Source organism: Haliotis asinina, unplaced genomic scaffold (genome assembly GCF_037392515.1).
Source record: "Haliotis asinina isolate JCU_RB_2024 unplaced genomic scaffold, JCU_Hal_asi_v2 scaffold_18, whole genome shotgun sequence".
Lineage (NCBI taxonomy): Eukaryota > Metazoa > Mollusca > Gastropoda > Lepetellida > Haliotidae > Haliotis > Haliotis asinina.
In genome coordinates this window covers 1,118,750-1,145,994 of record NW_027133890.1, presented here as the reverse complement: position 1 = coordinate 1,145,994, position 27,245 = coordinate 1,118,750, and the positions used below count along the sequence as shown (strand labels likewise).

At 41.9% G+C, this 27,245-nt stretch overlaps 1 protein-coding gene across 1 annotated transcript in view; it reads right to left on the bottom strand.

The window, feature by feature from the left end:
- Positions 1–1,099: 1,099 nt before the first annotated feature.
- Positions 1,100–27,245, bottom strand: part of LOC137269887 (polypeptide N-acetylgalactosaminyltransferase 5-like) — a 76,961-nt gene continuing 50,815 nt past the window's right edge. The window contains exon 12 of the mRNA XM_067803720.1: positions 1,100–2,206. Within this exon, the coding sequence (XP_067659821.1) occupies positions 2,078–2,206 (129 nt within the window). The 3' untranslated portion in view covers positions 1,100–2,077. The remainder of the gene's footprint in view (positions 2,207–27,245) is intronic.

Sequence of the window (27,245 nt, the reverse complement as noted above, 5' to 3'; positions counted from 1 at the left end):
TATTGTAGGTTATAGGGGTCAGTTTTTGTCTTGGAGGGACATACTGTAGGTTATAGGGGTCAGTTGTTGCCTTGGAGGGACATACTGTAGGTTATAGGGGTCAGTTGTTGTCTTGGAGGGACATACTATAGGTTACAGGGGTCAGCTGTTGTCGTGGAGGGATATACTGTAGGTTATCGGGGTCAGTTGTTGTTTTGGTGGGATACACTGTAGGTTATAGGGGTCAGCTGTTGTCTTGGAGGGGCATACTGTAGGTTACAGGGGTCAGCTGTTGTTTTGGAGGTCATACTGTAGGTTATAGGGGTCAGTTGTTGTTTTGGTGGGATACACTGTAGGTTATAGGGGCCAGCTGTTGTCTTGGAGGGGCATACTGTAGGTTACAGGGGTCAGCTGTTGTTTTGGAGGGACATACTGTAGGTTATAGGGGTCAGTTGTTGTTTTGGTGGGATACACTGTAGGTTATAGGGGTCAGCTGTTGTCTTGGAGGGGCATACTGTAGGTTATAGGGGTCAACTGTTTTGTGTTGTGTGATTGTATGTCTTAAAGAAAGGCGACATAGTGAATCACTGAGTAGGTTTATAGTGGTGTATGGTAGAAAAGTAAGGCGACATAGTGAATCACTGAGTAGGTTTATAGTGGTGTGTGGTAGAAAAGTAAGGCGACATAGTGAATCACTGAGTAGGTTTATAGTGGTGTATGGTAGAAAAGAAAGGCGACATAGTGAATCACTGAGTAGGTTTATAGTGGTGTATGGTAGAAAAGTAAGCGACATAGTGAATCACTGAGTAGGTTTATAGTGGTGTATGGTAGAAAAGTAAGCGACATAGTGAATCACTGAGTAGGTTTATAGTGGTGTATGGTAGAAAAGTAAGGCGACATAGTGAATCACTGAGTAGGTTTATAGTGGTGTATGGTAGAAAAGAAAGGCGACATAGTGAATCACTGAGTAGGTTTATAGTGGTGTATGGTAGAAAAGAAAGGCGACATAGTGAATCACTGAGTAGGTTTATAGTGATGTATGGTAGAAAAGAAAGGCGACATAGTGAATCACTGAGTAGGTTTATAGTGGTGTATGGTAGAAAAGTAAGCGACATAGGAGTTATACAATTTCCCCATTTTATTTTCATTATTTAAGTGTTATACATATATATGTGCATGCTCACTCACTCACTCACTCACTCACTCACTCACTCACTCCGCTATATTGTCTTCATTAATATACAACATTCAAACAACGGCATATGTCTCTCCTGTAAGCACACACAGAAATTTCGACTTAATGGCTGACAGTTATCCCCATAAACGCTTCAGGAGGAATATGCAGAACTGAATGAAACTAAGCGAGAAAGTGTACAGTTAGTTTACACATGAGACTACGAGACTACTTGTATGGTTGTTGTGACCACACATGATATGGTTTATCAGCTGACTAACAAATCATCAACCTCTCACAACCAATGAGTGTCCACTGACGAATAGCTCTTTACTGGGTGCGTTGACGTCTTATTGATGTCTTATTGATGTGAAACGTTTTGACAGCTGTCAGTGAGTTTGGTAAAACAACTAACACAGTGTTCCATCCAGCTGTCATCTGAAATCCCGGTACTCACACGCCTCGCTCAGAAGTTGATTTGTCAGGGAAGTAACAATCAGCCTCTGTAATACTCATATCTTTATGATACATTTGTGGAATATATTTACACATGGAAAGTGATGCGTGATGCAATCCCCTATATTTACACATGGAAAGTGATGCAATCCCCTATATTTACACATGGAAAGTGATGCGTGATGCCATCCCCTATATTTACACATGGAAAGTGATGCGTGATGCCATCCCCTATATTTACACATGGAAAGTGATGCGTGATGCAATCCCCTATATTTACACATGGAAAGTGATGCGTGATGCCATCCCCTATATTTACACATATCATATGTGTCGACGTGACACCTGGTGAAGAATCCATACTGCCTGTGTTTCGGGTGGTACATAGCCTAGTCAGATTGATTCACTCAGGGTTTGTTAGGACAGGGGCATTGTTTGTTCTGAAGATTGTGTCGTTGCAGATTGTTGTCAAGATTTCTTCTTTTTCGGCAACACCCAGCGTTGGTTTTGTCCGCCATTACATCTGCGCAGAGTGACTGTAGTGGGAGGCAGCAGTTCCATACAGAGACCGCTCGCCGCGTGTTGTATTGTCTGAGACTGAAACACAGACCACTGGGGTTATTGGGAGACACAGACCACTGGGGTTATTGGGAGACACAGACCACTGGGGTTATTGGGAGACACAGACCACTGGGGTTATTGGGAGACACAGAACACTGGGGTTATTGGGAGACACGGACCACTGGGGTTATTGGGAGACACGGACTACTGGGGTTATTGGGAGACACGGACCACTGGGGTTATTGGGAGACACAGACCACTGGGGTTATTGGGAGACACAGACTACTGGGGTTATTGGGAGACACAGACTACTGGGGTTATTGGGAGACACAGACCACTGGGGTTATTGGGAGACACGGACCACTGGGGTTATTGAGAGAGACTGTGTAATAGTGAATGTGACTGATTTGACTTTGAATGTGACTGCGATTGTGACTGATTGTAACTTTGGGAATGACTGACTGAATATGATTGTGACAGGCTATACCTATGATTGGAATTTTGACTGGCTAAATGTTAATTTAACTGTCTGTAACTGTGACTGTTACTGTCATATGCTGTGATTGTAACTGTGATATCCCATGACTGTTATTGTATAGGTACTGCGACTGACTGCAACTGTGACTGTTACTGTCATATGCTGTGATTGTAATTGTGATATCCCATGACTGTTATTGTATAGGTACTGTGACTGTCTGTAACTGTGACTGTTACTGTCATATGCTGTGATTGTAATTGTGATATCCCATGACTGTTATTGTATAGGTACTGTGACTGACTGCAACTGTGACTCTTACTGTCATATGCTGTGATTGTAACTGTGATATCCCATGACTGTTATTGTATAGGTACTGCGACTGACTGCAACTGTGACTGTTGCTGTCATATGCTGTGATTGTAACTGTGATCTCCCATGACTGTTATTGTATAGGTACTGTGACTGTCTGTAACTGTGACTGTGACTGTCATATGCTGTGACTGTGACTGTGATCTCCCATGATTGTGATTGTATAGGTACTGTGACTGTCTGTAACTGTGACTGTGACTGTCATATGCTGTGATTGTAACTGTGATATCCCATGATTGTTATTGTATAGGTACTGTGACTGACTGCAACTGTGACTGTTACTGTCATATGTTGTGACTGTGACTGTGATCTCCCATGATTGTGATTGTATAGGTACTGTGACTGTAACTGTGACTGTTACTGTCATATGCTGTGATTGTAACTGTGATCTCCCATGATTGTTATTGTATAGGTACTGTGACTGACTGCAACTGTGACTGTTACTGTCATATGCTGTGACTGTGACTGTGATCTCCCATGATTGTGATTGTATAGGTACTGTGACTGACTGCAACTGTGACTGTTGCTGTCATATGCTGTGATTGTAACTGTGATCTCCCATGACTGTTATTGTATAGGTACTGTGACTGTCTGTAACTGTGACTGTTACTGTCATATGCTGTGATTGTAACTGTTATATCCCATGACTGTTATTGTATAGGTACTGCGACTGACTGCAACTGTGACTGTGACTGTCATATGCTGTGATTGTAACTGTGACATCCCATGATTGTTATTGTATAGGTACTGTGACTGACTGCAACTGTGACTGTGACTGTCATATGCTGTGATTGTAACTGTGATATCGCATGATTGTTATTGCATATGTTACTGCGACTGTCTGTAACTGTGACTGTTACTGTCATATGCTGTGATTGTGACTGTGCTCTCCCATGATTGTGATTGTATAGGTACTGTGACTGTCTGTAACTGTGAGTGTTACTGTCATATGCTGTGACTGTGACTGTGATCTCCCATGATTGTAATTGTATAGGTACTGCGACTGTCTGTAACTGTGACCGTTACTGTCATATGCTGTGACTGTGACTGTGATCTCCCATGATTGTGATTGTATAGGTACTGCGACTGTCTGTAACTGTGACTGTTACTGTCATATGCTGTGACTGTGACTGTGATCTCCCATGATTGTGATTGTATAGGTACTGTGACTGTCTGTAACTGTGAGTGTTACTGTCATATGCTCTGACTGTGACTGTGATCTGCCATGATTGTGATTGTATAGGTACTGCGACTGTCTGTAACTATGACTGTAACTGTCATATGCTGTGACTGTGACTGTGATCTCCCATGATTGTGATTGTATAGGTACTGCGACTGTCTGTAACTGTGACTGTTACTGTCATATGCTGTGATTGTGACTGTGATCTCCCATGATTGTGATTGTATAGGTACTGTGAGTGTCTGTAACTGTGACTGTTACTGTCATATGGTGTGATTGTAACTGTGATCTCCCATGACTGTTATTGTATATGTTACTGTGACTGACTGCAACTGTGACTGTGACTGTCATATGCTGTGACTGTGACTGTGATCTCCCATGATTGTGATTGTATAGGTACTGTGACTGTCTGTAACTGTGACTGTTGCTGTCATATGCTGTGATTGTGGCTGTGATCTCCCATGAATGTGATTCTATAGACACTGTGACTGTCTGTAACTGTGAGTGTTACTGTCATATGTTGTGACTGTGACTGTGATCTCCCATGATTGTCCTTGTATAGGTACTGTGACTGACTGTAACTGTGACTGTTATTGTCATATGCTGTGACTGTGACTGTGATCTCCCATGATTGTGACTGTATAGGTACTGCGACTGTCTTTAACTGTGACTGTTACTGTCATATGCTGTGATTGTGACTGTGATCTCCCATGATTGTGATTGTATAGGTACTGCGACTGTCTGTAACTGTGACTGTTACTGTCACATGCTGTGACTGTGACTGTGATCTCCCATGATTGTGATTGTATAGGTACTGCGACTGTGTGTAACTGTGACTGTTACTGTCATATGCTGTGATTGTGACTGTGATCTCCCATGATTGTGATTGTATAGGTACTGCGACTGTCTGTAACTGTGACTGTTACTGTCATATGCTGTGACTGTGACTGTGATCTCCCATGATTGTGATTGTATAGGTACTGCGACTGTCTGTAACTGTGACTGTTACTGTCATATGCTGTGACTGTGACTGTGATCTCCCATGATTGTGATTGTATAGGTACTGTGAGTGTCTGTAACTGTGACTGTGACTGTCATATGCTGTGATTGTAACTGTGATATCCCATGACTCTTATTGTATATGTTACTGTGACTGACTGTAACTGTGACTGTGACTGTCATATGCTGTGACTGTGACTGTGATCTCCCATGATTGTCCTTGTATAGGTACTGTGACTGACTGTAACTGTGACTGTTATTGTCATATGCTGTGATTGTGACTGTGATCTCCCATGATTGTGATTGTATAGGTACTGTGACTGTAACTGTGACTGTTACTGTCATATGCTGTGATTGTAACTGTGATCTCCCATGATTGTTATTGTATAGGTACTGTGACTGACTGCAACTGTGACTGTTACTGTCATATGCTGTGACTGTGACTGTGATCTCCCATGATTGTGATTGTATAGGTACTGTGACTGACTGCAACTGTGACTGTTGCTGTCATATGCTGTGATTGTAACTGTGATCTCCCATGACTGTTATTGTATAGGTACTGTGACTGTCTGTAACTGTGACTGTTACTGTCATATGCTGTGATTGTAACTGTTATATCCCATGACTGTTATTGTATAGGTACTGCGACTGACTGCAACTGTGACTGTGACTGTCATATGCTGTGATTGTAACTGTGACATCCCATGATTGTTATTGTATAGGTACTGTGACTGACTGCAACTGTGACTGTGACTGTCATATGCTGTGATTGTAACTGTGATATCGCATGATTGTTATTGCATATGTTACTGCGACTGTCTGTAACTGTGACTGTTACTGTCATATGCTGTGATTGTGACTGTGCTCTCCCATGATTGTGATTGTATAGGTACTGTGACTGTCTGTAACTGTGAGTGTTACTGTCATATGCTGTGACTGTGACTGTGATCTCCCATGATTGTAATTGTATAGGTACTGCGACTGTCTGTAACTGTGACCGTTACTGTCATATGCTGTGACTGTGACTGTGATCTCCCATGATTGTGATTGTATAGGTACTGCGACTGTCTGTAACTGTGACCGTTACTGTCATATGCTGTGACTGTGACTGTGATCTCCCATGATTGTGATTGTATAGGTACTGTGACTGTCTGTAACTGTGAGTGTTACTGTCATATGCTCTGACTGTGACTGTGATCTGCCATGATTGTGATTGTATAGGTACTGCGACTGTCTGTAACTGTGACTGTAACTGTCATATGCTGTGACTGTGACTGTGATCTCCCATGATTGTGATTGTATAGGTACTGCGACTGTCTGTAACTGTGACTGTTACTGTCATATGCTGTGATTGTGACTGTGATCTCCCATGATTGTGATTGTATAGGTACTGTGAGTGTCTGTAACTGTGACTGTTACTGTCATATGGTGTGATTGTAACTGTGATCTCCCATGACTGTTATTGTATATGTTACTGTGACTGACTGCAACTGTGACTGTGACTGTCATATGCTGTGACTGTGACTGTGATCTCCCATGATTGTGATTGTATAGGTACTGTGACTGTCTGTAACTGTGACTGTTGCTGTCATATGCTGTGATTGTGGCTGTGATCTCCCATGAATGTGATTCTATAGACACTGTGACTGTCTGTAACTGTGAGTGTTACTGTCATATGTTGTGACTGTGACTGTGATCTCCCATGATTGTCCTTGTATAGGTACTGTGACTGACTGTAACTGTGACTGTTATTGTCATATGCTGTGACTGTGACTGTGATCTCCCATGATTGTGACTGTATAGGTACTGCGACTGTCTTTAACTGTGACTGTTACTGTCATATGCTGTGATTGTGACTGTGATCTCCCATGATTGTGATTGTATAGGTACTGCGACTGTCTGTAACTGTGACTGTTACTGTCACATGCTGTGACTGTGACTGTGATCTCCCATGATTGTGATTGTATAGGTACTGCGACTGTGTGTAACTGTGACTGTTACTGTCATATGCTGTGATTGTGACTGTGATCTCCCATGATTGTGATTGTATAGGTACTGCGACTGTCTGTAACTGTGACTGTTACTGTCATATGCTGTGACTGTGACTGTGATCTCCCATGATTGTGATTGTATAGGTACTGCGACTGTCTGTAACTGTGACTGTTACTGTCATATGCTGTGACTGTGACTGTGATCTCCCATGATTGTGATTGTATAGGTACTGTGAGTGTCTGTAACTGTGACTGTGACTGTCATATGCTGTGATTGTAACTGTGATATCCCATGACTCTTATTGTATATGTTACTGTGACTGACTGTAACTGTGACTGTGACTGTCATATGCTGTGACTGTGACTGTGATCTCCCATGATTGTCCTTGTATAGGTACTGTGACTGACTGTAACTGTGACTGTTATTGTCATATGCTGTGATTGTGACTGTGATCTCCCATGATTGTGATTGTATAGGTACTGTGACTGTAACTGTGACTGTTACTGTCATATGCTGTGATTGTAACTGTGATCTCCCATGATTGTTATTGTATAGGTACTGTGACTGACTGCAACTGTGACTGTTACTGTCATATGCTGTGACTGTGACTGTGATCTCCCATGATTGTGATTGTATAGGTACTGTGACTGACTGCAACTGTGACTGTTGCTGTCATATGCTGTGATTGTAACTGTGATCTCCCATGACTGTTATTGTATAGGTACTGTGACTGTCTGTAACTGTGACTGTTACTGTCATATGCTGTGATTGTAACTGTTATATCCCATGACTGTTATTGTATAGGTACTGCGACTGACTGCAACTGTGACTGTGACTGTCATATGCTGTGATTGTAACTGTGACATCCCATGATTGTTATTGTATAGGTACTGTGACTGACTGCAACTGTGACTGTGACTGTCATATGCTGTGATTGTAACTGTGATATCGCATGATTGTTATTGCATATGTTACTGCGACTGTCTGTAACTGTGACTGTTACTGTCATATGCTGTGATTGTGACTGTGCTCTCCCATGATTGTGATTGTATAGGTACTGTGACTGTCTGTAACTGTGAGTGTTACTGTCATATGCTGTGACTGTGACTGTGATCTCCCATGATTGTAATTCTATAGGTACTGCGACTGTCTGTAACTGTGACCGTTACTGTCATATGCTGTGACTGTGACTGTGATCTCCCATGATTGTGATTGTATAGGTACTGCGACTGTCTGTAACTGTGACTGTTACTGTCATATGCTGTGACTGTGACTGTGATCTCCCATGATTGTGATTGTATAGGTACTGTGACTGTCTGTAACTGTGAGTGTTACTGTCATATGCTCTGACTGTGACTGTGATCTGCCATGATTGTGATTGTATAGGTACTGCGACTGTCTGTAACTGTGACTGTAACTGTCATATGCTGTGACTGTGACTGTGATCTCCCATGATTGTGATTGTATAGGTACTGCGACTGTCTGTAACTGTGACTGTTACTGTCATATGCTGTGATTGTGACTGTGATCTCCCATGATTGTGATTGTATAGGTACTGTGAGTGTCTGTAACTGTGACTGTTACTGTCATATGGTGTGATTGTAACTGTGATCTCCCATGACTGTTATTGTATATGTTACTGTGACTGACTGCAACTGTGACTGTGACTGTCATATGCTGTGACTGTGACTGTGATCTCCCATGATTGTGATTGTATAGGTACTGTGACTGTCTGTAACTGTGACTGTTGCTGTCATATGCTGTGATTGTGGCTGTGATCTCCCATGAATGTGATTCTATAGACACTGTGACTGTCTGTAACTGTGAGTGTTACTGTCATATGTTGTGACTGTGACTGTGATCTCCCATGATTGTCCTTGTATAGGTACTGTGACTGACTGTAACTGTGACTGTTATTGTCATATGCTGTGACTGTGACTGTGATCTCCCATGATTGTGACTGTATAGGTACTGCGACTGTCTTTAACTGTGACTGTTACTGTCATATGCTGTGATTGTGACTGTGATCTCCCATGATTGTGATTGTATAGGTACTGCGACTGTCTGTAACTGTGACTGTTACTGTCACATGCTGTGACTGTGACTGTGATCTCCCATGATTGTGATTGTATAGGTACTGCGACTGTGTGTAACTGTGACTGTTACTGTCATATGCTGTGATTGTGACTGTGATCTCCCATGATTGTGATTGTATAGGTACTGCGACTGTCTGTAACTGTGACTGTTACTGTCATATGCTGTGACTGTGACTGTGATCTCCCATGATTGTGATTGTATAGGTACTGCGACTGTCTGTAACTGTGACTGTTACTGTCATATGCTGTGACTGTGACTGTGATCTCCCATGATTGTGATTGTATAGGTACTGTGAGTGTCTGTAACTGTGACTGTGACTGTCATATGCTGTGATTGTAACTGTGATATCCCATGACTCTTATTGTATATGTTACTGTGACTGACTGTAACTGTGACTGTGACTGTCATATGCTGTGACTGTGACTGTGATCTCCCATGATTGTCCTTGTATAGGTACTGTGACTGACTGTAACTGTGACTGTTATTGTCATATGCTGTGATTGTGACTGTGATCTCCCATGACTGTTATTGTATAGGTACTGTGACTGTCTGTAACTGTGACTGTGACTGTCATATGCTGTGACTGTGACTGTGATCTCCCATGATTGTGATTGTATAGGTACTGCGACTGACTGCAACTGTGACTGTAACTGTCATATGCTGTGATTGTAAATGTGATCTCCTATGATTGTGATTGTATAGGTACTGCGACTGTCTGTAACTGTGACTGTGACTGTCATATGCTGTGACTGTGACTCTGATCTCCCATGATTGTGATTGTATAGGTACTGCGACTGTCTGTAACTGTGACTGTTACTGTCATATGCTGTGATTGTGACTGTGATCTCCCATGATTGTTATTGTATAGGTACTGTGACTGTCTGTAACTGTGAGTGTTACTGTCATATGCTGTGACTGTGACTGTGATCTCCCATGATTGTGATTGTATAGGTACTGTGACTGTCTGTAACTGTGACTGTTACTGTCATATGCTGTGACTGTGACTGTGATCTCCCATGATTGTGATTGTATAGGTACTGTGAGTGTCTGTAACTGTGACTGTTACTGTCATATGCTGTGATTGTAACTGTGATCTCCTATGATTGTGATTGTATAGGTACTGCGACTGTCTGTAACTGTGACTGTTGCTGTCATATGCTGTGACTGTGACTGTGATCTCCCATGATTGTGATTGTATAGGTACTACGACTGACTGTAACTGTGACTGTTGCTGTCATATGCTGTGACTGTGACTGTGATCTCCCATGATTGTGATTGTATAGGTACTGCGACTGTCTGTAACTGTGACTGTGACTGTCATATGCTGTGACTGTGACTGTGATCTGCCATGATTGTGATTGTATAGGTACTGCGACTGTCAGTAACTGTGACTGTTTCTGTCATATGCTGTGACTGTGACTGTGATCTCCCATGACTGTGATTGTATAGGTACTGTGACTGTCTGTAACTGTGACTGTTTCTCTCATATGCTGTGACTGTGACTGTGATCTCCCATGATTGTGATTGTATAGGTACTGTGACTGACTGCAACTGTGACTGTTACTGTCATATGCTGTGATTGTGACTATGATCTCCCATGACTGTTATTGTATAGGTACTGTGACTGACTGCAACTGTGACTGTTTCTGTCATATGCTGTGATTGTGACTGTGATCTCCAATGATTGTGATTGTATAGGTACTGTGACTGTCTGTAACTGTGAGTGTTACTGTCATATGCTGTGACTGTGACTGTGATCTCCCATGATTGTCTTTGTATAGGTACTGCGACTGTCTGTAACTGTGACTGTTTCTGTCATATGCTGTCACTGTGACTGTGATCTCCCATGATTGTGATTGTATAGGTACTGTGAGTGTCTGTAACTGTGACTGTGACTGTCATATGCTGTGATTGTAACTGTGATATCCCATGACTGTTATTGTATATGTTACTGTGACTGACTGTAACTGTGACTGTGACTGTCATATGCTGTGACTGTGACTGTGATCTCCCATGATTGTGATTGTATAGGTACTGCGACTGTCTGTAACTGTGACTGTTACTGTCATATGCTGTGACTGTGACTGTGATCTCCCATGATTGTGATTGTATAGGTACTGTGACTGTCTGTAACTGTGACTGTTACTGTCATATGCTGTGATTGTGACTGTGATCTCCCATGATTGTGATTTTATAGGTAGTGTGAGTGTCTGTAACTGTGACTGTTACTGTCATATGCTGTGATTGTAACTGTGATATCCCATGACTGTTATTGTATATGTTACTGTGACTGACTGCAACTGTCACTGTGACTGTCATATGCTGTGACTGTGACTGTGATCTCCCATGATTGTGATTGTATAGGTACTGTGACTGTCTGTAACTGTGACTGTTGCTGTCATATGCTGTGATTGTGGCTGTGATCTCTCATGAATGTGATTCTATAGGCACTGTGACTGTCTGTAACTGTGAGTGTTACTGTCATATGTTGTGACTGTGACTGTGATCTCCCATGATTGTCCTTGTATAGGTACTGTGACTGACTGTAACTGTGACTGTTATTGTCATATGCTGTGACTGTGACTGTGATCTCCCATGATTGTGATTGTATAGGTACTGCGACTGTCTGTAACTGTGACTGTTACTGTCATATGCTGTGATTGTGACTGTGATCTCCCATGATTGTGATTGTATAGGTACTGTGACTGTCTGTAACTGTGACTGTTGCTGTCATATGCTGTGATTGTGGCTGTGATCTCCCATGATTGTGATTGTATAGGTACTGTGACTGTCTGTAACTGTGAGTGTTACTGTCATATGTTGTGATTGTGGCTGTGATCTCCCATGATTGTGATTGTATAGGTACTGTGACTGTCTGTAACTGTGACTGTGACTGTCATATGTTGTGACTGTGACTGTGATCTCCCATGATTGTGATTGTATAGGTACTGTGACTGTCTGTAACTGTGACTGTTGCTGTCATATGCTGTGATTGTGGCTGTGATCTCCCATGATTGTGATTGTATAGGTACTGTGACTGTCTGTAACTGTGACTGTTACTGTCATATCCTTTGATTGTGACTGTGATCTCCCATGATTGTGATTGTATAGGTACTGTGACTGTCTGTAACTGTGACTGTTACTGTCATATGCTGTGATTGTAACTGTGATATCCCATGACTGTTATTGTATATGTTACTGTGACTGACTGCAACTGTGACTGTGACTGTCATATGTTGTGACTGTGACTGTGATCTCCCATGATTGTGATTGTATAGGTACTGTGACTGTCTGTAACTGTGACTGTTGCTGTCATATGCTGTGATTGTGGCTGTGATCTCCCATGATTGTGATTGTATAGGTACTGTGACTGTCTGTAACTGTGAGTGTTACTGTCATATGTTGTGATTGTGGCTGTGATCTCCCATGACTGTTATTGTATAGGTACTGTGACTGTCTGTAACTGTGACTGTGACTGTCATATGCTGTGACTGTGACTGTGATCTCCCATGATTGTGATTGTATAGGTACTGCGACTGACTGCAACTGTGACTGTTACTGTCATATCCTTTGATTGTGACTGTGATCTCCCATGATTGTGATTGTATAGGTACTGTGACTGTCTGTAACTGTGACTGTTACTGTCATATGCTGTGATTGTAACTGTGATATCCCATGACTGTTATTGTATATGTTACTGTGACTGACTGCAACTGTGACTGTGACTGTCATATGTTGTGACTGTGACTGTGATCTCCCATGATTGTGATTGTATAGGTACTGTGACTGTCTGTAACTGTGACTGTTGCTGTCATATGCTGTGATTGTGGCTGTGATCTCCCATGATTGTGATTGTATAGGTACTGTGACTGTCTGTAACTGTGAGTGTTACTGTCATATGTTGTGACTATGACTGTGATCTCCCATGATTGTCCTTGTATAGGTACTGTGACTGACTGTAACTGTGACTGTTATTGTCATATGCTGTGATTGTAGCTGTGATCTCCCATGACTGTTATTGTATAGGTACTGTGACTGACTGCAACTGTGACTGTGACTGTCACATGCTGTGAGTGTGACTGTGATCTCCCATGATTGTGATTGTATAGGTACTGCGACTGACTGCAACTGTGACTGTTGCTGTCATATGCTGTTACTGTGACTGTGATCTCCCATGATTGTGATTGTATAGGTACTGTGAGTGTCTGTAACTGTGACTGTTACTGTCATATGCTGTGATTGTAACTGTGATATCCCATGACTGTTATTGTATATGTTACTGTGACTGACTGTAACTGTGACTGTGACTGTCATATGCTGTGACTGTGACTGTGATCTCCCATGATTGTGATTGTATAGGTACTGCGACTGTCTGTAACTGTGACTGTTGCTGTCATATGCTGTGACTGTGACTGTGATCTCCCATGATTGTGATTGTATAGGTACTGTGACTGTCTGTAACTGTGACTGTTACTGTCATATGCTGTGATTGTGACTGTGATCTCCCATGATTGTGATTGTATAGGTAGTGTGAGTGTCTGTAACTGTGACTGTGACTGTCATATGCTGTGATTGTAACTGTGATATCCCATGACTGTTATTGTATATGTTCCTGTGACTGACTGCAACTGTCACTGTGACTGTCATATGCTGTGACTGTGACTGTGATCTCCCATGATTGTGATTGTATAGGTACTGTGACTGTCTGTAACTGTGACTGTTTCTGTCATATGCTGTGATTGTGGCTGTGATCTCCCATGAATGTGATTCTATAGGCACTGTGACTGTCTGTAACTGTGAGTGTTACTGTCATATGTTGTGACTGTGACTGTGATCTCCCATGATTGTCCTTGTATAGGTACTGTGACTGACTGTAACTGTGACTGTTATTGTCATATGCTGTGACTGTGACTGTGATCTCCCATGATTGTGATTGTATAGGTACTGCGACTGTCTGTAACTGTGACTGTTACTGTCATATGCTGTGATTGTGACTGTGATCTCCCATGATTGTGATTGTATAGGTACTGTGACTGTCTGTAACTGTGAGTGTTACTGTCATATGCTGTGACTGTGACTGTGATCTCCCATGATTGTGATTGTATAGGTACTGCGAGTGTCTGTAACTGTGACTGTTACTGTCATATGCTGTGACTGTGACTGTGATCTCCCATGATTGTGATTGTATAGGTACTGCGACTGTCTGTAACTGTGACTGTTACTGTCATATGCTGTGATTGTGACTGTGATCTCCCATGATTGTGATTGTATAGGTACTGCGACTGTCTGTAACTGTGACTGTTACTGTCATATGCTGTGACTGTGACTGTGATCTCCCATGATTGTGATTGTATAGGTACTGCGACTGTCTGTAACTGTGACTGTTACTGTCATATACTGTGATTGTGACTGTGATCTCCCATGATTGTGATTGTATAGGTACTGTGACTGTCTGTAACTGTGACTGTGACTGTCATATGCTGTGACTGTGACTGTGGTCTCCCATGATTGTGATTGTATAGGTACTGCGACTGTCTGTAATTGTGACTGTTACTGTCATGTGCTGTGACTGTGACTGTGATCTCCCATGATTGTGATTGTATAGGTACTGTGAGTGTCTGTAACTGTGACTGTTACTGTCATCTGCTGTGATTGTAACTGTGATATCCCATGACTGTTATTGTATATGTTACTGTGACTGACTGTAACTGTGACTGTTACTGTCATATGCTGTGACTGTAACTGTGATCTCCCATTATTGTCCTTGTATAGGTACTGTGACTGACTGTAACTGTGACTGTGACTGTCATATGCTGTGACTGTGACTGTGATCTCCCATGATTGTGATTGTATAGGTACTGCGACTGACTGCAACTGTGACTGATCCTGTCATATCCTTTGATTGTGACTGTGATCTCCCATGATTGTGATTGTATAGGTACTGTGACTGTCTGTAACTGTGACTGTTGCTGTCATATGCTGTGACTGTAACTGTGATATCCCATGACTGTTATTGTATATGTTACTGTGACTGACTGCAACTGTGACTGTGACTGTCATATGCTGTGACTGTGACTGTGATCTCCCATGATTGTGATTGTATAGGTACTGTGACTGTCTGCAACTGTGACTGTTGCTGTCATATGCTGTGATTGTGGCTGTGATCTCCCATGATTGTGATTGTATAGGTACTGTGACTGTCTGTAACTGTGAGTGTTACTGTCATATGTTGTGACTATGACTGTGATCTCCCATGATTGTCCTTGTATAGGTACTGTGACTGACTGTAACTGTGACTGTTATTGTCATATGCTGTGATTGTAGCTGTGATATCCCATGACTGTTATTGTATAGGTACTGTGACTGACTGCAACTGTGACTGTGACTGTCACATGCTGTGAGTGTGACTGTGATCTCCCATGATTGTGATTGTATAGGTACTGCGACTGACTGCAACTGTGACTGTTGCTGTCATATGCTGTGATTGTGACTGTGATCTCCCATGATTGTGATTGTATAGGTACTGTGACTGTCTGTAACTGTGACTGTTGCTGTCATATGCTGTGACTGTGACTGTGATCTCCCATGATTGTGATTGTATAGGTACTGCGACTGACTGCAACTGTGACTGTGACTGTCATATGCTGTGACTGTGACTGTGATCTCTCATGATTGTGATTGTATAGGTACTGCGACTGACTGCAGCTGTGACTGTTACTGTCATATGCTGTGATTGTGACTGTGATCTCCCATGATTTTGATTGTATAGGTACTGTGACTGTCAGTAACTGTGACTGTTGCTGTCATGTGCTGTGACTGTGACTGTGATCTCCCATGATTGTGATTGTATAGGTACTGCGACTGACTGCAACTGTGACTGTTTCTGTCATATGCTGTGATTGTGACTGTGATCTCCCATGACTGTTATTGTATAGGTACTGTGACTGTCTGTAACTGTGACTGTGACTGTCATGTGCTGTGACTGTGACTGTGATCTCCCATGATTGTGATTGTAAAGGTACTGCGACTGACTGCAACTGTGACTGTTACTGTCATATGCTTTGATTGTGACTGTGATCTCCCATGATTGTGATTGTATGGGTACTGTGACTGTCTGTAACTGTGACTGTTCCTGTCATATGCTGTGTTTATAACTGTGATACATCATGACTGTTATGGTATATGGTACTGTGACTGACTGCAACTGTGACTGTGACTGTCATATGCTGTGACTGTGACTGTGATCTCCCATGATTGTGATTGTATAGGTACTGTGACTGTCTGTAACTGTGACTGTTTCTGTCATATGCTGTGTTTGTGACTGTGATCTCCCATGATTGTGATTGTATAGGTACTGTGACTGTCTGTAACTGTGAGTGTTACTGTCATATGCTGTGACTGTGACTGTGATCTCCCATGATTGTGATTGTATAGGTACTGTGACTGACTGCAACTGTGACTGTTATTGTCATATGCTGTGATTGTAACTGTGATCTCCCATGATTGTTGTTGTATAGGTACTGTGACTGACTGCAACTGTGACTGTGACTGTCATGTGCTGTGATTGTGACTGTGATCTCCCATGATTGTGATTGTATAGGTACTGTGACTGTCTGGAACTGTGACTGTTACTGTCATATGCTGTGATTGTAACTGTGATATCCCATGACTGTTCTTGTATATGGTACTGTGACTGACTGCAACTGTGACTGTGACTGTCATATGGTGTGATTGTGACTGTGATCTCCCATGATTGTAATTGTATAGGTACTGTGACTGTCTGTAACTGTTACTGTTACTGTCATATGCTGTGATTGTGACTGTGATCTCCCATGATTGTGATTGTATAGGTACTGTGACTGTCTGTAACTGTGACTGTTACTGTCATATGCTGTGACTGTGACTGTGATCTCCCATGATTGTGATTGTATAGGTACTACGACTGACTACAACTGTGACTGTGACTGTCATATGCTGTGATTGTGACTGTGATCTCCCATGATTGTGATTGTATAGGTACTGTGACTGTCTGTAACTGTGACTGTTGCTGTCATATGCTGTGATTGTAACTGTGATATCCCATGACTCTAATTGTATATGGTACTGTGACTGACTGCAACTGTGACTGTGACTGTCATATGCTGTCACTGTACCTCTTATCTCCCATGATTGTGATTGTATAGGTACTGTGACTGTCTGTAACTGTGACTGTTGCTGTCATATGCTGTGATTATAACTGTTGTATCCCATGACTGTTATTGTACATGGTACTGTGACTGACTGCAACTGTACCTGTGACTGTCATGTACTGTGAGTGTGACTGTGATCTCCCATGATTGTGATTGTAAAGGTACTGCGACTGACTGCAACTGTGACTGTTACTGTCATATGCTTTGATTGTGACTGTGATCTCCGATGATTGTGATTGTATGGGTACTGTGACTGTCTGTAACTGTGACTGTTCCTGTCATATGCAGTGTTTATAACTGTGATACATCATGACTGTTATGGTATATGGTACTGTGACTGACTGCAACTGTGACTGTGACTGTCATATGCTGTGACTGTGACTGTGATCTCCCATGATTGTGATTGTATAGGTACTGTGACTGTCTGTAACTGTGACTGTTACTGTCATATGCTGTGTTTGTGACTGTGATCTCCCATGATTGTGATTGTATGGGTACTGTGACTGTCTGTAACTGTGAGTGTTACTGTCATATGCTGTGACTGTGACTGTGATCTCCCATGATTGTGATTGTATAGGTACTGTGACTGACTGCAACTGTGACTGTTATTGTCATATGCTGTGATTGTAACTGTGATCTCCCATGACTGTTGTTGTATAGGTACTGTGACTGACTGCAACTGTGACTGTGACTGTCATATGCTGTGATTGTGACTGTGATCTCCCATGATTGTGATTGTATAGGTACTGTGACTGTCTGGAACTGTGACTGTTACTGTCATATGCTGTGATTGTAACTGTGATATCCCATGACTGTTCTTGTGTATGGTACTGTGACTGACTGCAACTGTGACTGTGACTGTCATATGGTGTGATTGTGACTGTGATCTCCCATGATTGTAATTGTATAGGTACTGTGACTGTCTGTAACTGTTACTGTTACTGTCATATGCTGTGATTGTGACTGTGATCTCCCATGATTGTGATTGTATAGGTACTGTGACTGTCTGTAACTGTGACTGTTACTGTCATATGCTGTGACTGTGACTGTGATCTCCCATGATTGTGATTGTATAGGTACTACGACTGACTACAACTGTGACTGTGACTGTCATATGCTGTGATTGTGACTGTGATCTCCCATGATTGTGATTGTATAGGTAATGTGACTGTCTGTAACTGTGACTGTTGCTGTCATATGCTGTGATTGTAACTGTGATATACCATGACTCTAATTGTATATGGTACTGTGACTGACTGCAACTGTGACTGTGACTGTCATATGCTGTCACTGTACCTCTTATGTCCCATGATTGTGATTGTATAGGTACTGTGACTGTCTGTAACTGTGACTGTTGCTGTCATATGCTGTGATTATAACTGTTGTATCCCATGACTGTTATTGTACATGGTACTGTGACTGACTGCAACTGTACCTGTGACTGTCATGTACTGTGACTGTGACTGTGATCTCCCATGATTGTGATTGTATAGGTACTGTGACTGTCTGTAACTGTGACTGTTACTGTCATATGCTGTGACTGTGACTGTGATCTCCCATGATTGTGATTGTATAGGTGCTGTGACTGTCTGTAAGTTTGACTGTTGCTGTCATATGCTGTGATTGTAACTGTGATATCCCATGACTGTTACTGTATAGCTACTGTGACTGACTGCAACTGTGACTGTTACTGTCATATGCTGTGATTGTAACTGTGATATCCCATGACTGTTATTGTACATGGTACTGTGACTGACTGCAACTGTACCTGTGACTGTCATGTGCTGTGACTGTGACTGTGATCTCCCATGATTGTGATTGTATAGGTACTGTGATTCTCTGTAACTGTGACTGTTACTGTCATATGCTGTGACTGTGACTGTGATCTCCCATGATTGTGATTGTATAGGTACTGTGACTGTCTGTAAGTTTGACTGTTGCTGTCATATGCTGTGATTGTAACTGTGATGTCCCATGACTGTTACTGTATAGGTACTGTGACTGACTGCAACTGTGACTGTTACTGTCATATGCTGTGATTGTAACTGTGATCTCCCATGATTGTGATTGTATAGGTACTGTGACTGACTGTAACTGTGACTGTGACTGTCATATGCTGTGATTGTAAGTGTGATGTCACATGACTGTTATTGTATAGGTACTGTGAATGACTGCAACTGTGACTGTTCCTGTCATATGCTGTGATTGTAACTGTGAGCTCCCATGATTGTGATTGTATAGGTAGTGTAAATGTGTCTGTAACTGTGACTGTTACTGTCATATGCTGTGATTGTAACTGTGATATCCCATGAATGTTTTTGTACATGGTACTGTGACTGACTGCAACTGTAACTGTGACTGTCATGTGCTGTGACTGTGACTGTGATCTCCCATGATTGTGATTGTATAGGTACTGTGACTGTCTGTAACTGTGACTGTTACTGTCATATGCTGTGATTGTAACTGTGATGTCCCATGACTGTTCTTGTACATGGTACTGTGACTGACTGCAAGTGTATCTGTGACTGTCATATGCTGTGACTGTGACTGTGATCTGCCATGATTGTGATTGTATAGGTACTGTGACTGTCTGTAACTGTGACTGTTACTGTCATATGCTGTGAATGTGACTGTGATCTCCCATGATTGTGATTGTATAGGTACTGCGACTGACTGCAACTGTGACTGTTGCTGTCATATGCTGTGATTGTAACTGTGATCTCCCATGATTGTGATTGTATAGGTACTGTGACTGACTGCAACTATGACTGTTGCTGTCATGTGCTGTGATTGTAACTGTGATCTCCCGTGATTGTGATTGTATAGGTACTGTGACTGTTTGTAACTGTGACTGTTTCTGGCATATGCTGTGATTGTAACTGTGATGTTCCATGACTGTTTTTGTATAGGTACTGCGACTGACTGTAACTGTCACTGTTACTGTCATATACTGTGATTGTAACTGTGATGTCCCATGACTGTTATTGTACATGGTACTGTGACTGTCTGTAACTGTGACTGTTACTCTCATATGCTGTGATTGCAACTGAGATCTCCCATGACTGTTTTTGTATAGGTACTGTGACTGTCTGTAACTGTGACTGTTACTGTCATATGCTGTGATTGTCACTGTGATCTCCCATGACTGTTATTGTATAGGTACTGTGACTGTCTGTAACTATGACTGTTACTGTCATATGCTGTGACTGTAACTGTGATCTCCCATGACTGTTATTGTATATGGTTCTGTGACTGTCTGTAACTGTGACTGTCATATGCTGTGATTGTGACTGTGATCTCCCATGATTGTGATTGTAGAGGTACCGTGACTGTCTCTACCTGTGACTGTTACTGTCCTATGCTGTGATTGTAACTGTGATATCCCATGACTGTTATTGTATATGGTACTGTGACTGTCTGTAACTGTGACTGTCATATGCTTTGATTGTGACTGTGATCTCCCATGATTGTGATTGTATAGGTACTGTGACTGACTGTAACTGTGACTGTTGCTGTCATATGCTGTGATTGTAACTGTGATATCCCATGACTGTTATTGTATATGGTACTGTGACTGTATGTAACTGTGACTGTCATATGCTGTGATTGTGACTTTGATCTCCCATGATTGTGATTGTATAGGTACTGTGACTGTCTGTAACTGTGACTGTCACTGTCCTATGCTGTGATTCTAACTGTGATATCCCATGACTGTTATTGTATATGGTACTGTGACTGTCTGTAGATGTGACTGTCATATGCTGTGATTGTAACTGTGATATCCCATGACTGTTATTGTATAGGTACTGTGACTGACTGCAACTGTGACTGTTGCTGTCATATGCTGTGATTGTAACTGTGATCTCCCATGACTGTTATTGTATAGGTACTGCGACTGTCTGTAACTGTGACTGTTACTGTTATATGCTGTGACTGTGACTGTGATCTCCCATGATTGTGATTGTATAGGTACTGCGACTGACTGCAACTGTGACTGTGACTGTCATATGCTGTGACTGTGACTGTGATCTCTCATGATTGTGATTGTATAGGTACTGCGACTGACTGCAGCTGTGACTGTTACTGTCATATGCTTTGATTGTGACTGTGATCTCCCATGATTGTGATTGTATAGGTACTGTGACTGTCAGTAACTGTAACTGTTGCTGTCATGTGCTGTGACTGTGACTTTGATCTCCCATGATTGTGATTGTATAGGTACTGCGACTGATTGCAACTGTGACTGTTTCTGTCATATGCTGTGATTGTGACTGTGATCTCCCATGACTGTTATTGTACAGGTACTGTGACTGTCTGTAACTGTGACTGTGACTGTCATATGCTGTGACTGTGACTGTGATCTCCCATGATTGTGATTGTAAAGGTACTGCGACTGACTGCAACTGTGACTGTTACTGTCATATGCTTTGATTGTGACTGTGATCTCCCATGATTGTGATTGTATGGGTACTGTGACTGTCTGTAACTGTGACTGTTCCTGTCATATGCTGTGTTTATAACTGTGATACATCATGACTGTCATGGTATATGGTACTGTGACTGACTGCAACTGTGACTGTGACTGTCATATGCTGTGACTGTGACTGTGATCTCCCATGATTGTGATTGTATAGGTACTGTGACTGTCTGTAACTGTGACTGTTACTGTCATATGCTGTGTTTGTGACTGTGATCTCCCATGATTGTGATAGTATAGGTACTGTGACTGTCTGTAACTGTGAGTGTTACTGTCATATGCTGTGACTGTGACTGTGATCTCCCATGATTGTGATTGTATAGGTACTGTCACTGACTGCAACTGTGACTGTTATTGTCATATGCTGTGATTGTAACTGTGATCTCCCATGACTGTTGTTGTATAGGTACTGTGACTGACTGCAACTGTGACTGTGACTGTCATATGCTGTGACTGTGACTGTGATCTCCCATGATTGTGATTGTATAGGTACTGCGACTGACTGCAACTGTGACTGTTTCTGTCATATGCTGTGATTGTGACTGTGATCTCCCATGATTGTGATTGTATAGGTACTGTGACTGTCTGGAACTGTGACTGTTACTGTCATATGCTGTGATTGTAACTGTGATATCCCATGACTGTTCTTGTATATGGTACTGTGACTGACTGCAACTGTGACTGTGACTGTCATATGGTGTGATTGTGACTGTGATCTCCCATGATTGTAATTGTATAGGTACTGTGACTGTCTGTAACTGTGACTGTTACTGTCATATGCTGTGATTGTGACTGTGATCTCCCATGATTGTGATTGTATAGGTACTGTGACTGTCTGTAACTGTGACTGTTACTGTCATATGCTGTGACTGTGACTGTGATCTCCCATGATTGTGATTGTATAGGTACTACGACTGACTACAACTGTGACTGTGACTGTCATATGCTGTGATTGTGACTGTGATTTCCCATGATTGTGATTGTATAGGTACTGTGCCTGTCTGTAACTGTGACTGTTGCTGTCATATGCTGTGATTGTAACTGTGATATCCCATGACTCTAATTGTATATGGTACTGTGACTGACTGCAACTGTGACTGTGACTGTCATATGCTGTCACTGTACCTCTGATCTCCCATGATTGTGATTGTATAGGTACTGTGACTGTCTGTAACTGTGACTGTTGCTCTCATGTGCTGTGATTGTAACTGTTGTATCCCATGACTGTTATTGTACATGGTACTATGACTGACTGCAACTGTACCTGTGACTGTCATGTACTGTGACTGTGACTGTGATCTCCCATGATTGTGATTGTATAGGTACTGTGACTGTCTGTAACTGTGACTGTTACTGTCATATGCTGTGACTGTGACTGTGATCTCCCATGATTGTGATTGTATAGGTACTGTGACTGTCTGTAAGTTTGACTGTTACTGTCATATGCTGTGATTGTAACTGTGATATCCCATGACTGTTATTGTACATGTTACTGTGACTGACTGCAACTGTACCTGTGACTGTCATGTGCTGTGACTGTGACTGTGATCTCCCATGATTGTGATTGTATAGGTACTCCGACTGTCTGTAACTGTGACTGTTACTGTCATATGCTGTGACTGTGACTGTGATCTCCCATGATTGTGATTGTATAGGTACTGTGACTGTCTGTAAGTTTGACTGTTACTGTCATATGCTGTGATTGTAACTGTGATGTCCCATGACTGTTATTGTATATGTTACTGTGACTGACTGCAACTGTGACTGTTACTGTCATATGCTGTGATTGTAACTGTGATCTCCCATGATTGTGATTGTATAGGTACTGTGACTGTTTGTAGCTGTGACTGTTACTGTCATATGCTGTGATTGTAACTGTGATGTCACATGACTGTTATTGTATAGGTACTGCGAATGACTGCAACTGTGACTGTTCCTGTCATATGCTGTGATTGTAACTGTGATCTCCCATGATTGTGATTGTATAGGTAGTGTGAGTGTCTGTAACTGTGACTGTTACTGTCATATGCTGTGATTGTATCTGTGATATCCCATGAATGTTTTTGTACATGGTACTGTGACTGACTGCAACTGTAACTGTGACTGTCATGTGCTGTGACTGTGACTGTGATCTCCCATGATTGTGATTGTATAGGTACTGTGACTGTCTGTAACTGTGACTGTGACTGTCATATGCTGTGATTGTAACTGTGATATCCCATGACTGTTATTGTACATGGTACTGTGACTGACTGCAACTGTATCTGTGACTGTCATATGCTGTGACTGTGACTGTGATCTGCCATGATTGTGATTGTATAGGTACTGTGACTGTCTGTAACTGTGACTGTTACTGTCATATGCTGTGACTGTGACTGTGATCTCCCATGATTGTGATTGTATAGGTACTGCGACTCACTGCAACTGTGACTGTTACTGTCATATGCTGTGATTGTAACTGTGATCTCCCATGATTGTGATTGTATAGGTACTGTGACTGACTGCAACTATGACTGTGACTGTCATGTGCTGTGATTGTAACTGTGATCTCAAATGATTGTGATTGTATAGGTACTGTGACTGTTTGTAACTGTGACTGTTACTGTCATATGCTGTGATTGTAACTGTGATCTTCCATGACTGTTATTGTATAGGTACTGCGACTGACTGTAACTGTCACTGTTACTGTCATATACTGTGATTGTAACTGTGATGTCCCATGACTGTTATTGTACATGGTACTGTGACTGTCTGTAACTGTGACTGTTACTGTCATATGCTGTGATTGTAACTGTGATCTCTCATGACTGTTTTTGTATAGGTACTGTGACTGTCTGTAACTGTGACTGTTACTGTCATATGCTGTGATTGTAACTGTGATCTCCCATGACTGTTATTGTATAGGTACTGTGACTGTCTGTAACTATGACTGTTACTGTCATATGCTGTGACTGTAACTGTGATCTCCCATGACTGTTATTGTATATGGTTCTGTGACTGTCTGTAACTGTGACTGTCATTTGCTGTGATTGTGACTGTGATCTCCCATGATTGTGATTGTAGAGGTACTGTGACTGTCTCTAACTGTGACTGTTACTGTCCTATGCTGTGATTGTAACTGTGATATCCCATGACTGTTATTGTATATGGTACTGTGACTGTCTGTAACTGTGACTGTCATATGCTTTGATTGTGACTGTGATCTCCCATGACTGTGATTGTATAGGTACTGTGACTGACTGTAACTGTGACTGTTGCTGTCATATGCTGTGATTGTAACTGTGATATCCCATGACTGTTATTGTATATGGTACTGTGACTGTATGTAACTGTGACTGTCATATGCTGTGATTGTGACTGTGATCTCCCATGATTGTGATTGTAGAGGTACTGTGACTGTCTCTAACTGTGACTGTTACTGTCCTATGCTGTGATTGTAACTGTGATATCCCATGACTGTTATTGTATATGGTACTGTGACTGTCTGTAACTGTGACTGTCATATGCTTTGATTGTGACTGTGATCTCCCATGATTGTGATTGTATAGGTACTGTGACTGACTGTAACTGTGACTGTTGCTGTCATATGCTGTGATTGTAACTGTGATATCCCATGACTGTTATTGTATATGGTACTGTGACTGTATGTAACTGTGACTGTCATATGCTGTGATTGTGACTGTGATCTCCCATGATTGTGATTGTATAGGTACTGTGACTGTCTGTAACTGTGACTGTCACTGTCCTATGCTGTGATTCTAACTGTGATATCCCATGACTGTTATTGTATATGGTACTGTGACTGTCTGTAGCTGTGACTGTCATATGCTGTGATTGTAACTGTGATATCCCATGACTGTTATTGTATAGGTACTGTGACTGACTGCAACTGTGACTGTTGCTGTCATATGCTGTGATTGTAACTGTGATCTCCCATGACTGTTATTGTATAGGTACTGTGACTGACTGCAACTGTGACTGTCAAATGCTGTGACTGTGACTGTGATCTCCCATGATTGTGATTATATAGGTACTGTGACTGACTGCAACTGTGACTGTTTCTGTCATATGCTGTGATTGTAACTGTGGTGTCCCATGACTGTTATAGTGTATGGTACTGTGACTGTCATTAACTGTGACTGTCATATGCTGTGATTGTGACTGTGATCTCCCATGATTGTGATTGTATAGGTACTGTGACTGTCTGTAACTGTGATTGTTGCTGTCATATGCTGTGATTGTAACTGTGATATCCCATGACTGTTATTGTATATGGTACTGTGACTGTCTGTAACTGTGACTCTCATATGCTGTGATTGTGACTGTGATCTCCCATGATTGTGATTGCATAGGTACTGTGACTGTCTGTAACTGTGACTGTTACTCTCCTCTCCTGTGACTGTGACTGTGATCTCCCATGATTGTGATTGTATAGGTACTGTGACTGTCTGCAACTGTGACTATTTCTGTCAAATGCTGTGATTGTGACTGTGATCTCCCATGATTGTGATTGTATAGGTACTGTGACTAACTGCAACTGTGACTTTTACTGTCCTATGCTGTGATTGTAACTGTGATATCCCATGACTGTTATTGTATAGCTACTGTGACTGTCTGTAACTGTGACTGTTTCTGTCCTATGCTGTGACTGTGACTGTGATATCCCATGACTGTTATTGCCTAGGTACTGCGACTGACTGCAACTGTGACTGTTACTGTCATATGCTGTGATTGTAACTGTGATATCCCATGATTCTGATTGTATAGGTACTGTGACTGTTTCTAACTGTGACTGTTACTGTCATATGCTGTGATTGTAACTGTGATGTCACATGACTGTTATTGTATAGGTACTGCGAATGACTGCAACTGTGACTGTTCCTGTCATATGCTGTGATTGTAACTGTGATCTCCCATGATTGTGATTGTATAGGTAGTGTGAGTGTCTGTAACTGTGACTGTTACTGTCATATGCTGTGATTGTATCTGTGATATCCCATGAATGTTTTTGTACATGGTACTGTGACTGACTGCAACTGTAACTGTGACTGTCATGTGCTGTGACTGTGACTGTGATCTCCCATGATTGTGATTGTATAGGTACTGTGACTGTCTGTAACTGTGACTGTGACTGTCATATGCTGTGATTGTAACTGTGATGTCCCATGACTGTTATTGTACATGGTACTGTGACTGACTGCAACTGTATCTGTGACTGTCATATGCTGTGACTGTGACTGTGATCTGCCATGATTGTGATTGTATAGGTACTGTGACTGTCTGTAACTGTGACT